The sequence below is a fragment of the Scleropages formosus genome, chromosome 22 (genome assembly GCF_900964775.1).
Source record: "Scleropages formosus chromosome 22, fSclFor1.1, whole genome shotgun sequence".
In the NCBI taxonomy this organism is placed as follows: domain Eukaryota; kingdom Metazoa; phylum Chordata; class Actinopteri; order Osteoglossiformes; family Osteoglossidae; genus Scleropages; species Scleropages formosus.
Genome location: NC_041827.1, coordinates 16,455,796 through 16,469,270, shown reverse-complemented (window position 1 = coordinate 16,469,270; position 13,475 = coordinate 16,455,796). Strand labels below are relative to the sequence as shown.

At 42.7% G+C, this 13,475-nt stretch overlaps 1 protein-coding gene across 1 annotated transcript; it reads right to left on the bottom strand.

The window, feature by feature from the left end:
• Positions 1–331: 331 nt before the first annotated feature.
• On the bottom strand, positions 332–6,522 carry fam83c (family with sequence similarity 83 member C). The gene is made up of 4 exons (XM_018744551.2): positions 5,876–6,522; positions 5,137–5,304; positions 4,418–4,542; positions 332–2,197 (listed from the first exon to the last, which is right to left on the bottom strand). The coding sequence occupies exons 1-4, from the start codon at positions 6,404–6,406 to the stop codon at positions 1,276–1,278; spliced, it is 1,746 nt and encodes a 581-aa protein (XP_018600067.2). The 5' UTR covers positions 6,407–6,522; the 3' UTR covers positions 332–1,275.
• Between the last annotated feature and the right edge of the window lie 6,953 nt (positions 6,523–13,475).

Sequence of the window (13,475 nt, the reverse complement as noted above, 5' to 3'; positions counted from 1 at the left end):
AACAGAAAATATGTACAACATTTAACCACCAGTCAGCTTTTAATTCATGAATTCTTTCGGGCTTATTGCCGTGCCAGAAACTGAAAAATTAAATAATGATTACAATTTCCAGCAAAGCACTCCACTAGTGTTCCAGGTAACACTGCTTTTAAACACATCCTCTTCTGTTGCCAAAAGAGGAAAAAAAAGAGAACTAAATTAAAAGCATAAAAACACTTCTTACTACTTTAAACATGAAAATTGCTATTGCTGTGCTTGAAATTAAAAAAAAAAAAAAAAAAAAAAAAATTCACATTTTGAAATTCTCAGTAATGATACAGTGTAATGGATGTACAATATAAATGGAAAGCATTCTATTATTAACAAAAGCAACAAAATACCAAATTTAAATAAAAAAAAAAGTTCTTGCACTTTTCACAACCAGTTCATTATACAACGGATGAAAATGACAGATACTGCTGTATCACTGTACCACCTGTAACAGTTTCCTTTGGGTACTTTTACACACATTACAGTGTAATCTGAAACTGCCGCTTTAATAATCATCAGCTTTCCCTTATAATAACTATACTGTACACACACCATTTCATACATCATATTTTTTAGTGCTGAAAGCCCAAACCCAGAGAAGATGTTCAGAAGGAAAACCCTGCAGTGGAAATCCTCTAAATGTCACTTTATATAACAAACCTGTTGTTCCGCTTGTGTTGCACAGTTCACATTTCTGACCTTAAAGCACTAAAGACTGTGTATAAAAACACAACTGTTTAGAGCTATAAACATCAGTTACAAATATTGTACATTAAAAAGCACAGTAACTGCGGTCCCGTATGGACACACTATGTCCAATCATATGAGTGCAGCAATTCTGTACATTTATCTATAGAAGTGTGTTACTGTTGCCAGAATTAATAAAATTCAAGTAACAATCCACAGTAAAGTGAAATTCATTTCATGGCATTAAAAGCACACCTATGAAGTAGTCAACCTGAAGATATACAAATTTCTTATTATACCAGATGTTGAGTTGAAAACAACTTAAGTCATTTAAGGAAGCGGAGTGGGGGGGATAAAACAAATTACAAAAAAAAAATACAGACTTCAAGTCAAACTTGTCTTCTGTAAAAACCTGCAACAGCAGAACTTATAAAGGCACTTTAGTTGGAATGTAGAGGTGGAAAGTCTTTGTTTGCAACTGACAGTCTGTGGTCCCCACCCTTCCACCTCTGTACGTTGGCAGACGGCCGTCTCTCCGCGGCACAACGTCCGACCGCATCAGTTGTTGCTCTTTAATTCGAACCTGCTGTAGACATTCTTGGTCTTCATCTTGTTGTAGTGGTTGACCAGGTCAAGCTTACTGTGGCCCAGGGTCATCCTCCTATTGTCCTGACGGGTCAGTTTGTTCATCGTAACTGGTGTTGGCACAGGTGGGGGATGGCTGTTCTCGGGCTCCGCCTGGGACAGGTCTTGCCCCCCAAATGCCATGCTCTGCGGTGGAGACTTCTTTAACGTGTAGCTGTCCTTTCCCGAGGTTGAGAAGAAGTCTGAGATCTTGTGCAAGAGTGGATTGGAGTGATTCTTGCTCTTGCTGGCACTTCTGAAATCCACTGGAGGTGGGGACATGGACGAGCTCTGCAAGTTGTTCTGTTTCTGGTCATATAGGCCCAGAGCCTGCATCTTTGACGTAGTACCTCCAACGTTGGCCCTGTAGGAGTCCACAGGAGCAGCTCTGGACCATTCGACCCCAACAGACAGGCCTGCTCCAGATGTGGGGTGTTCTGCTATGGGACCATGAACAGGGCTACCCGGGGAGCCTCTGACTCCCTGCTGGCTGCCTCTCCTGTCTGGACTGAAGAAAGTGCCGTTGGGCTCTTTCCTGTCGAGCTCCACCTTGTAGACCGCGTTATGCATCGCAGGGGCCTTCTTGATGCTAGAGACGCTGTTGCTGGACTGGCTGCTCGAGTGCTCCGAGCGCACCTTCTCCCGCGGCCTCTCGTGCAACACGTCCAAACCCATGCTGGGTGCCACCATGGAGTACGGGTAGTAAGGAAGGCCCTCCTCGTCAGGGTTGTGGAAGCAACCGATGATCTGCGAGTCTGCGTAGAGGCAGCGGAACTCCCGGTCGAAGCTCTCGGCGATCCCGCCGGAGAAGTGCAGCACCAAGTTGCTGTGGACCTGCGCCGACAGCCACGTGAAGCTGGAGGACACGCAACACGGAGTGAGAGAGCAGCCACGGCAGCACAAGCACCTATTTAGGTCACGCCAGTTGGGGCATTCATTACTTCCGCAGAAAGCGGTTGAGGAACACGCTGCTGTGTTAAGGGAAGCAGCGAAGTGATAGATGAGGTGTTGTCCAGAAGTTTAACAAGGCGCAATCGCCTCTTAAATCAGACGTGGATAACTGACTCACTGTAACAGGGCGTTATTGCAAAGTGGAAATATTTCCAGAGCAGCAGGTAGACAGACAGGACAGCTTTGGATAATATTTGAATACAGAACCAGATTATCCACTTTGGAAATGGATACTGTTTCCCATGGGAAGACAGATACCTCTTACAGCATGAGGGCACTGAAAAAGCTTTCTTTGTGTGTGCGTGCGTGCATTTCAGTATTTTAGAAAGTTAAATGCAATGTCATGCAAGTGCAAAGCAATTTACAGATTTATTTATATAGGTACATTCCATTAGAGGAATTAATGATATAACAGTTTGCATCAGTGATTGCCATAATTATAAAGTAATTACTTGATAACACAGCACCGTGTTAGCAGCACTCCAAAGACATGCTGTTCGGGTTCACCCATAGTGTGTGTGTGACAGAGAGTGTGTGTTCCACTGGTGTATGGATGAGTGACCCAGTGTAAGTCTTCCGGGTGCTCTGGTTTCCTCCCACACTCCAAAGACATCCTGTTCAGGTTCACCCATAGTGTGCGAGTGTCACGGAATGTGTGTGTTCCACTGATGTATGGATGAGTGACCCAGTGTAAGTAGTGTATCCAGCAGTGTAAGTCACCACGGTGAATAAGGTGTGTGGGCTGATGACACTACATAGAGTTCATTGGAAATCGCTTTGGAGAAAAGCATCTGCTAAATAAACGTAATACAATTCCTCCTTCAGAAATGTTTCATTTTTAAAAGACTAACCTCCATTTATTTAATAACCACAGCGGTGCTGGTTTCTTATTTCACAGTTAATTACTGGTGATCTGAGACTCAGCTTATGTTTGTTTTACTCTGACATCACCCAGCAGCAGCTGTTATCACATTCTGTAATTATTCCTTCTCTTTTTACCCCCCATTCGCCCTTATTCCATACGGTTGGTGCCCTTAGCAGTGACCGCAGTTGCTTGCGTCTTCAAAGAGACGTAAGGCAACTGAGCAAAAAATTTAAAATAAAATAAATAAATAAATAAATAAAATAAAATGGTACTTTGTTTAAATGGTTTGCTGTACTCGACTGCACGTCTGATGTACACGGACGGAGAGGAGCGCTGTTTGCTCGCTCAGCCACAAGTTGAACCACTGCTCCCTACCCTCCCTACCCTAAAATAAAACACCGTTCCCTGAACAAACACCGGACGCCTCTCGCTTCCTCTGCAGTTCGGGAGCTTGGCGAAGAGATACATTCTTTCAACAATCAGCTAAAACTGATATACGAGATGCCATTCACACCGGGTTTGATTCAGGTGTTCGAGTTGGACTTCATAGCCTGATGCAGAGATTAACAAAACTGTCCTACAAGACTTAAGATCAGAAAGTAAAAAAAAAAAAAAAAAAAAGACTTATTTATGCCCAGATAAACGGCTCTGCACTCTCATTAACAGAGCAGCAGTTACGTCACAGATTAATATGGTACTCAATTTGTGTTAATTCATATTAATTCTATTATACGGTGTGTGTGTGTGTATATATACATATAGATGAGGGCACCTGGTAACATAGCAGTCAGAGCTGCTGCCTTTGGGCCCAAAGACCCTGTAGTACCCTTGAGCAAGGTCCTTACCCTAAAACTGCTCCCGTAAAAATTACCCAGCTGTATAAACGAGCAAATAAATAATTGCGAGCAGCTTAACACCAAGCTGCTTTGGAGAAAAGTGTCAGCTAAATAATTAAATGTATATTACAAATTACTTTTCGAGGTAGGAAACGGCTATTCGGTTACAAGGCTCAATTATTTCTTCTTTGGAAGTCTGTAAACTTCCAACGAAACCGTACCACGGTACACCTCCTACGGTAATTGTTTCTTGCCGTTTGATCTTCCACACGATATGGCAGACTATAGGACACAAAGTGCTGTGGGTGAAGCATCCAAATGATCTCAGACAGCCTGTCAGTGGTGCTGCAGTAAGCAGCTTCACAGCATGTAACAAGGCATCTAAAAACACACACACGCACACACACGAGGGCACGTCCCATACCTGTATGATCCTGTAATAACCTCCTCGCAGTCAATAATGAGGAACTTCTCCTGCACTTGGCCAGTGAATTTCTTCCCAGACTTGGTGCAGTACGTCTCTCCACACACACTCCGAATACGCATGTTCTGAAAGGTCATAAAACCGCATCAAAAGTCAGCTTGGTCACCAATAATCACATGCATGTTCGTCTGCCACAGGTCACACAAATACAGAAGTAAAACCAGAAGCACGTATTACATCACTGAGGCAAAGGTCCTCAGAAAAGGGCAGACAATTGCTGTATTGTGTTAAACAAAAAGTCATACGCAATGGAAAAGCAAAAACAAAAAAAAAAAAAAAAAATTGTTTTCCCCAGGTTTTATTTTACTAGAATTAATACTGAATTTTACACTATATCTATTTCTGGGATGACACGATGTATACATTTACTGTGCGAACATAATATTCCGATGCAACAGACACAGAATGCGTGGCTTCTGCCGAAGTGCTCGAACCCGGACGACCCAGATCGTTGGATCAAGAGTAAACACACCGCGCAGCGTCTGCCACAGATCACACGTAATCCATTCATCAACTCGCAAACCGGAGCTGCCAAACCTCAAGGGATTACAGATCCCTCTTATTTACTTCAGTTACACATTTAAAGAGGACTGCTTCCCTTGCCAGGAAATAGCAGTGCAATAAATGGAAGCTGTGTTTCGGGGAAGAGCCCTCCTTACACTAAGGTGCGAGTTGTCGATGTCCAGCGCTTTGCACATGTCAGTGAAGTAACTCAGGTTCTTCTCGTCCAGGAGGATATAGACGGGGACCCTGCGCTTGTTGGAGGCCTCCATGAGGTCACACAGCAAATCAACATCTGTGAAGAGGTCCATTACCAGGGCGATCACCTGCAGATGGAAAACGAAAGGTTAATACCAATACGCTAGGTGAGCTAGAGCGCATGATGGGGTAGGAGACGGGAGTTTTTAGGCCTATTCTTGTCTTACAGTTGCACAATCCCAGGTTTGAATGCCGCTACCCTCGATCAAGGTACTCACCCTGAATTAATACAGTATTAATCACTCCGCTGTATTTGTAAGCAAATATTATCATCATGCTGATTACCAAAGGCCACTGGGACAACAGATAATAATCATTATCTACATGGTATCAGTGTGGCCAATGGGGGGGGCAAATACAGGACTACTGTAAAAATATACACATCTTATATATAACCACTGTGTAAACGTACATTATAGAAAATTATATCATATTACGTACATATAAAACAGGGGTGAAATGGAAGCAGTGATTGTCACTGGGAGAGAAACGGGGCATAAAGTTGCGTAACATGTAAAAATATACTGGACAATGACAGCAGGGTCCCAGTGAGTGAATGAATGGAGAGCTGCTTTTTTAAATTTAATTTAATTTTTTTTTTTTTTTTTATCTTTTGTGCAATTGGCCGTCAGGTCCCACCTTCTTGGCTTTATTGATCAGCGATCGGACGAGATCTTTCACGTTGTGCGACTTGTCCCGCTGGAAGTAGATCTGTGTGTCCGACGGCCCCAATCGGGCGGGCAGGTCCGGCCAGCCGAGCTCCAGCACGGGCGGCTCCTCGTCCGACATCATGGGGAAGTATGTGCCGGAGGTGAGCTCGGACAGCGCGTCCCCGTCGCCGCAGTCCCGCTCCGAGCCGCCGCCGCCGCCGCCGCCGCTCGCGTCCTCCGCCGCGCCCCGCGCCGCGTTCTCCGTGATGAACTTGATCTCCAGCGAGGACAGGAAGCTGAGCTCGCGCTCGTCCGCCAGCACGCGACGGTACTCCTTCTCGCCGGACTCGAGCAGCGCGTCCGTGGCCAGGCGGGCCGCCTCGTTGTGGCTCAGCTCCAGGGTGGAGCCCTGGCGCCACGGGTTCTTCACCTCCTCCAGCCGGGAGGCGAGCTTGCCGAGGGCGGCCTTGCGCCCCGAGTTCGGGGTCGGGGTCGGCCGCAGGGACTCCGAGCTCATCATCTCAGCAGCTGGTGGCGCGGCAGACACGCTCTTAAAAACAATAAACAGAGTATAAAAGCAGTAAACTTGGCCCCGCACGTTCACCAGCTGTTCACACGCTGCCGGTCATAATTGCCGCCGCACTGCAACTTTTCAAAACGACACCGCTCTTTCTACCTGTAACTTAGTGCCGGTGTTGGCCCCGCCCCCAGTTCTCTGACTCCGCCTCCAGTCGGGGCGCGGCTTCTTCGCGGTGACCACCTGCTGTAATCGAACGCCCACACTGGCCCCGCCCACCGCTTTGTGGGCGGAAGGACCGCCCCTAAGGGGCGGGCTTTAGCAGCACCTGCCGCTTCAGGAGAGTGTCAGCAGAAGCCCCGAGGCGTTCCGTGCCGAAATTGAAGAAAGGCATTGAAACAAGCTGTGTTTTCTCAGAAGAGAACCCTGACGCTGCGTTGCACTTATTCCGGCAGTGTTCATATACTGTAACACGTTGGCAAAAAGTGTGAAAATCCATCAGTGTAAAAATTCATTATCACAACCCACTAAAGTCACTAGTATAATCGTGTGCTCTTTGGTTTCTTCGACTGCTGCGAGAAGGACACCAAACAATTTTACTTTTACTTTAATTTTCTTGGTAACCAAATTTCATACCCGTGAATGGAAATTCTCTCATAATAAACCCGACTCAAATGAAATCAAAGAATACATTACTACCCAAGACTCCCGTAAAGCAACTAAATGATTTACAGTGTAATAGTTTTAATATTTTCTCTAAACTGATAAATATTTTATGGAAATTTAACCTGTGTTTGGATTCCCCTATCTTTTTTTTTGTGTTTTTGTTACAAAATTTGTATTGTCTTTGTATTTGTATTGTTCCCTTGTTTCGGTCATTTGTAGCACTGTTTAGAGCATTGTGTTATTAAAGTGAAATGCTGAAAAAAAAAAGAAAGGTTTCCGCAGAAGTGCATGAAGAAACCGAGAAGCCATGACACATCAGCGGACAAAAGGAATTTTGACAGCACTGGACTGGCGCATAAAACCGCAGTAATTAACTGCGGCGCGAGGAACCGCATTTCCGCGTGCTGGAAATAGACAAAAAGTAGCAGATCGACAACGTGCCAACAGTTCGCAGGAAGGAAGGGATGAATTCAGCTTTATTACATATTTGCAGGTCACTTGAAGAAAGGAGGGGGTCACACCTGTGATCAAAGTGCGGAGTCTTTGTCACTCTGCGTCATGTGCTTTTCGGGAAGTAATTTTTCACCTGTATAACACAACATGCTGCACAACATGCACACACACACACACACACACACACACACACACACACACATCCTTGCATGTACTGCGGTACCCATCATAAAAAAGGTGCTTACTCTGATTTGCTTCACTGAAAAAAAATTCCCAGCTCTATAAATTCATAACTAATTATAAGAAGCTTAACACTGTAAGCTGCTTTGGGGAAAAGTGTCAACTAAATGAATAGAATGTAATAACAGGAAATGTTTCTGTAATCTGTGTGAAAGAAGCTGTGGTCCCACCATCACAACACAACATACCGCGTCCGGTCATCTCCCTTTCACCCAGATCCGAAAATGCAAGGAAAAGGAAGTGTTACATGAAAGAATTTATTAATTTCATTTTAAATACATCTTCAGAATACATATTTGAAATTCCTGGCTTCTTGAATGTTTTCGGTTCCAACAAACAAGATGAGCAATCAGACATATGAGTATGAGAGCCAGACAGATTTCTCAAGCAGTAATTTGGGAATTTGAATATGTTCTCCATATTCATAATCTTATATTGCAATACATAAAAAATCTAGAATAATTTCCACAGTCTGAGCCTCCATTCAAGTTTTTGAAGAGTACATTTTATTTGAATAGCAAATGAAATGGGATGGTATTTTCACAGGGTTAATTTACATGTTGTCCATGTGGAAGAGGTCAGGAAAATTCAGACAGACTGCTGGGGACATTTTCAGTAGCCGAATACTATGAATTCCCAAAATACACAGACTGGCCTGGAAACATCAGTATCACATCAGTATCACATTCACATGACTGTACTACAGTCCAGTACTGTTTTTAACACAGATCTTTAGAGCAACAAGGGGATTCACAGCATCATTGAAAGTACTGATAATATTTTTGGTCCCCCAGTACCCGGCAAGCTGTTCAGTCACTGATGTAGGTGAAAAACATGAAATAATTTAGCAAAAATGCTTTAGGTAGATGGCAGGTCATCACCAAATATTACTGGCATGAAACCCCAGAGCAAAATTATACCTACATCAGAAAAATGATTTCTTAAACTGAAAACAAACACGATTTTTAAATTGATTTGGGTTTTGCTTAGATGTGTTTTCAAGTGTTTTATGTACTCAGTGTTTCTTGTAAAAAAATATAAAATTGAGCAACAGGCCACAATGCATTTCTACGTCTTAAATCTGTCTAGAAATATCTTTAACAAATCTCCTTATGCTGATCCTTTGAATGGAGATCCTCTCTTGCTCTCTTTTCACTTCCGTCTACTGTGAAATGTCCACTAAGAACCGACAAATCAGGTTGAGCCGGAGTATTTCCGTATACCATCTCATGGTATAAATAAAAACAAAAAAAAAACTGTAAAAATCCTTTTTTTTTTCTTTTGCAAAAAACAGATGATTTAATATAATGCAACCGAACACAAACTGCTTATATAAGTTCAGTTGTTTTCTGCCAGATGGAATTATGCAATACATCATTATTATTTCCTGAGTACTAATCAGATATTTGGCAGGTTTTTCATTTTGGCAACGCTGTAATGGTTATATTAAAATATTAAAATTTTTCAAGATGGTTTCAGAATCTGATTTGCAAATCAACCAAATATTTTAAGTCTAAATACAGACTAAATAAAATGTCAGGCTAATGTTTCCCTACGCTCACCTGACATCCTCAAGATCAAGTTTAAAGCATGTTCAGATAACACCATGACCTTCTATTACAGTATTGTACAACTTGGATTACGATGTTTAAAAGCTTATTTATTTACCAAAGCTCTACAGTATTATTAAATGAGTAAGAAGTCTGTGCTTGACCTTTGATTATTACTGGATTATATTTTAAAATTTGCTCAGACTGTCAGTTGTGCTACTTACATATCATCAACAACATGCATTAGCGGAGATGATAGACTGCGCCCTCAGGGCTGGGCGTCACAACCTGAAGCTGCAGTTCAGGGTGAACATCAGAAATTCCAGCTTGTTCCAGCAAGTTTGGTTTTGTGGAGCAGCAGCATCAAAGAATAGGAGAAAGAAAATATACATGGAGAGATTGCACATTAACCCTTTCAGGGCCAAATTAATACTAGCAGTAGGAAAAATCTGTACCAGATAGAGGCTTAAAAACTGGAGATGGTTAAAAAAACAGAAATGGCACATAGAAATGGCTCAGAAAGACTAACTTATGCACAAAATGAGAATGTTTACAGTTAAGACATCTTGCATCAATATAACCAAATGTTTCGGTGCTGTCAGGTGGCACCGGGATCCCATTATTCACAGTCTGACATGTGCCTCACGCTGTCTCCGTCCATTCAGCGAAGCTCTACTAAAGGAACACATGAGACACTGCTGTCCACATACACCGTCTCACTAGTAAAGAAAAGCGTGAGCTGCAGATTTCGCCCAGCATGAGGATGGGTGCAGCTGGTGCATTTGTCTGCTACTGGAGCTGGATGGGCAACTCATAGAGCTAGAGTAGACTGGTTATAAAAATGAGGTTATTATTAGAGCTTACATAATAAGCCATGTCAACATGTTGATTAGTATTAATCGCTGCATTAAATGTTATCCAGTATTCCTACACAGTATTCTGAGATGTTCAAATTTATTGCACTAAGCCTGACTGTAAGTTGCTGTGAACAAAGGCAACAGCTAAATAAGTAATAATGGTAATAATTTGAAGTCAAGTTTATGTAGCAATACAGGACATTGTGTAGGCTTGACACACCTTCAAGTAAATGTAAAGAGAAATTTATGCATAGAAAGGAGCTCCTACACAGAAAAAACATTCGGTAGTGGAAGGACTGGTAAGGGCGAGGTTAATGGTAAAGGTTTACAGCATTTCTTGAGAGAAAGTGATCCATATCATTTTTTTTATCACATGCTCATAAAACCCCAGCTTCATCTATGACTTGATATTTATCATTATATAACCAGGGAGAGAAATGTGATCATAATTTAAACCAGGGGTAAAACGCTCCAGTCTCTGAGGGCCAGAATCCTGTAGGTTTTAGAGAGTACGTTTTAAATGAGAGTAAATTTTGTGCAGTGCCTGGCTGACAACAGAAATACCAGGGGAGGTTAGGTACATGTGGTTACAGTGAGTCATCTACCGCCGTATCACAGTTAAGAACAGAGACAGAGCAAGCCTGCACACCCTGTGGCCCGTGAGCACTTGACTGACATCTCGGGAGTATGTTTAAAACGTCTCTCCACCCCTCTTCCATAACTGCTTGTCTAGTGTATAGTCGCAGTGATCTGGACTTTATCCCGGAAGCAAAGGGCATGAAACTGGGTACACACTGAACAGGACACCTGTCCTTTACAGGGTAATCACACACATTTACAGTTACATTTATTCATCGAGCAGATGCTTTTCTCCAAAGCGACGTACATCTCACAGAAAATACAGTGTGTACATTACATTAGTAGAAAGAGACATAGATGCAGATGTGTGATTCTTAAGTACAGTTAGTTTCTACCACCATATGCACCAATGTTCATCACACGAGTAGCTGCATAAAACTTCATTCAAATATGCACGATTCGAAATGACCTTCCTAGTAATTTTTTTTGATATATATACATACATATATACAAACATTTACGTTACATTACAAGAGTAAATGTGCAAAGGTTTACCCGGGCATGATCTTAAAGTTATAGTGCATGAACATTTACACCTTACATGATCTTATCCATCTGTAAGGGTGATGGGTGAACACACACACACACACACACACACACCGTCTGAACCGCTTGTCCCATACGGGGTCGCGGGGAACCGGAGCCTAACCCGGCAACTCAGGGCGTAAGGCCGGAGGGGGAGGGGACACACCCAGGACGGGACGCCAGTCCGTTGCAAGGCACCCCAAGCAGGACTCAAACCCCAGACCCACTGGAGAGCAGGACCTGGTCCAACCCACTGCGCCACTGCACCCCCGACACACACCCATCATGCACCCTTTAATTTTAAACATTTTTCTTAACATTGGCAGTGTCGATATTCGTATTGTGTAGAGAACAGTACAAATGAAACACTCCAAATAAGCATTAGGAAGAAAAGACTATTTAGACAATGCTTCTTGTCTGAATGTCATAGTGTTGGACATTTTTGACCAGTTGATGGCCAGCAATGTATCTGCTGAGCAGACCTTTACGTAATTCTTTCATTTGCATTTATTAATTTAGGAGACCCTTTTCTCCAAAGCAACTTACATCTCAAAGAACAACCCAAAAAGTGAAAAAGTTTTGAGACCCTTCTTGAATATTAGGAGCGATTCAGCAGTTCTGAGTGACACAGGGAGGTCCTTTGTCTTTTCGGCTTTTGACCTCTGGTGTGCGGGACCACCAAGTGGCCAGAAGTGGAGGAGCATAGCAATGTGGTTGAGGGTAGCAAGTGATCAGGTCTTGTAGGTATCGGGGAGCGGAACAACTGATGGTCTTGTAGGCTGTAACCAGAGTCTACAAATTGATGTGGGCAGCTACAGGAAGCCAATGGACCCAGCTGGACTTTTGTTTTGCAAGGCAAAAAACTTACCCACTGCCTCCACATTAAAACTAAAACCACTTTTCATTGAACCCATTATATTACATAATTAGGGAGATTGTCAATTTTTTATGATGCACACAATTATTTCCTAATGTGAAGACAAAGTAGTGAAGAAGAGCAAAACCTCTTGTAAAGCAGCAATATCCATCAGTACCCTTTATTTTTTTCTCATTCAACATTTAAAATCCTTGTTTCTTTGGTTGATTTCACATTTTTTTCTGTCAACTCTGGAATACCTTGTTAAAAATTCTTTACAGGGCCCATTGCTTCTTTCTCGAGAGGATGTGATTTGTCAGTCAAGGGATACACACTGGATCAGAAAGTTCACAAACTCTTCACTGGCCTTTTGCATCATTGCGACACTGAACCTCTCTCTGTACTTCACAGCAAAGGTGGTCATCGTAGCCAGAAACACACAAGACACACCCTCAAGGCTCCAGCAAGATTTACCTCCTGTCATCAGGCCAGTTCTTTGTGCTCACCTCTCTGAAGGCACGAAAGTGAACAACTGAAATGAGTTCTGGTACCCGTGTGATATTGCGTAAGGAACGTGCATCAACAGAAATAACTTGAAGTCGGAAAACTTTGCTATCAGTGCCTCAACTTCGGTCTCTTCTAGCTCTGTACTCGTCATTCCCCTTCCAGTCCTGCCTTAGGGTGCAAAAACATCATTTGCATGAATATGCTCTGGACCACCAGGAGCCTGACGTGGATAAGCGGTTAATGAACGTAGCGAGTGAACGATTGATGGGGAGCTCTCCATACGGGGCATTCTTTAACAAACCTTCAGGTAATTTTGACCGTATTGCTAATTAAAAGTAGTAGGCCTTGCCAGAAGTTTACTTTTTTGTGTTTGTACAGATTTTCGACTGTTTCGTTATGTAATTTTTAGCAACATCTTTTCAGCACAGTTGTATTCTTATTGCCTGGTTGTCAGTGGAAATTCTGGTTTTGTAAAAGAAGTTACTTTAGCATTCATTGTGGTTTGTAAAGTTATGAGACATATGACAAGAATGTTATGAACAGAAAATACTGAGCTATAAGAAAACATTTTGTTTTCTGCTGCACCTCATGCATCACAAACACTATTTAGTCACTGGTCAGTGAGGTGTGACACTGACTGATTGAAGCAGCAGTGCCATATTTTGTTGTCACAGCTATGTAATAAAAATCTAGACACATGATATGAACATTATAGACCATTAACTTGATCATGTGACAGCACATCTGTGTGTCTTGTCAGCAAACACCACGTGATAAAC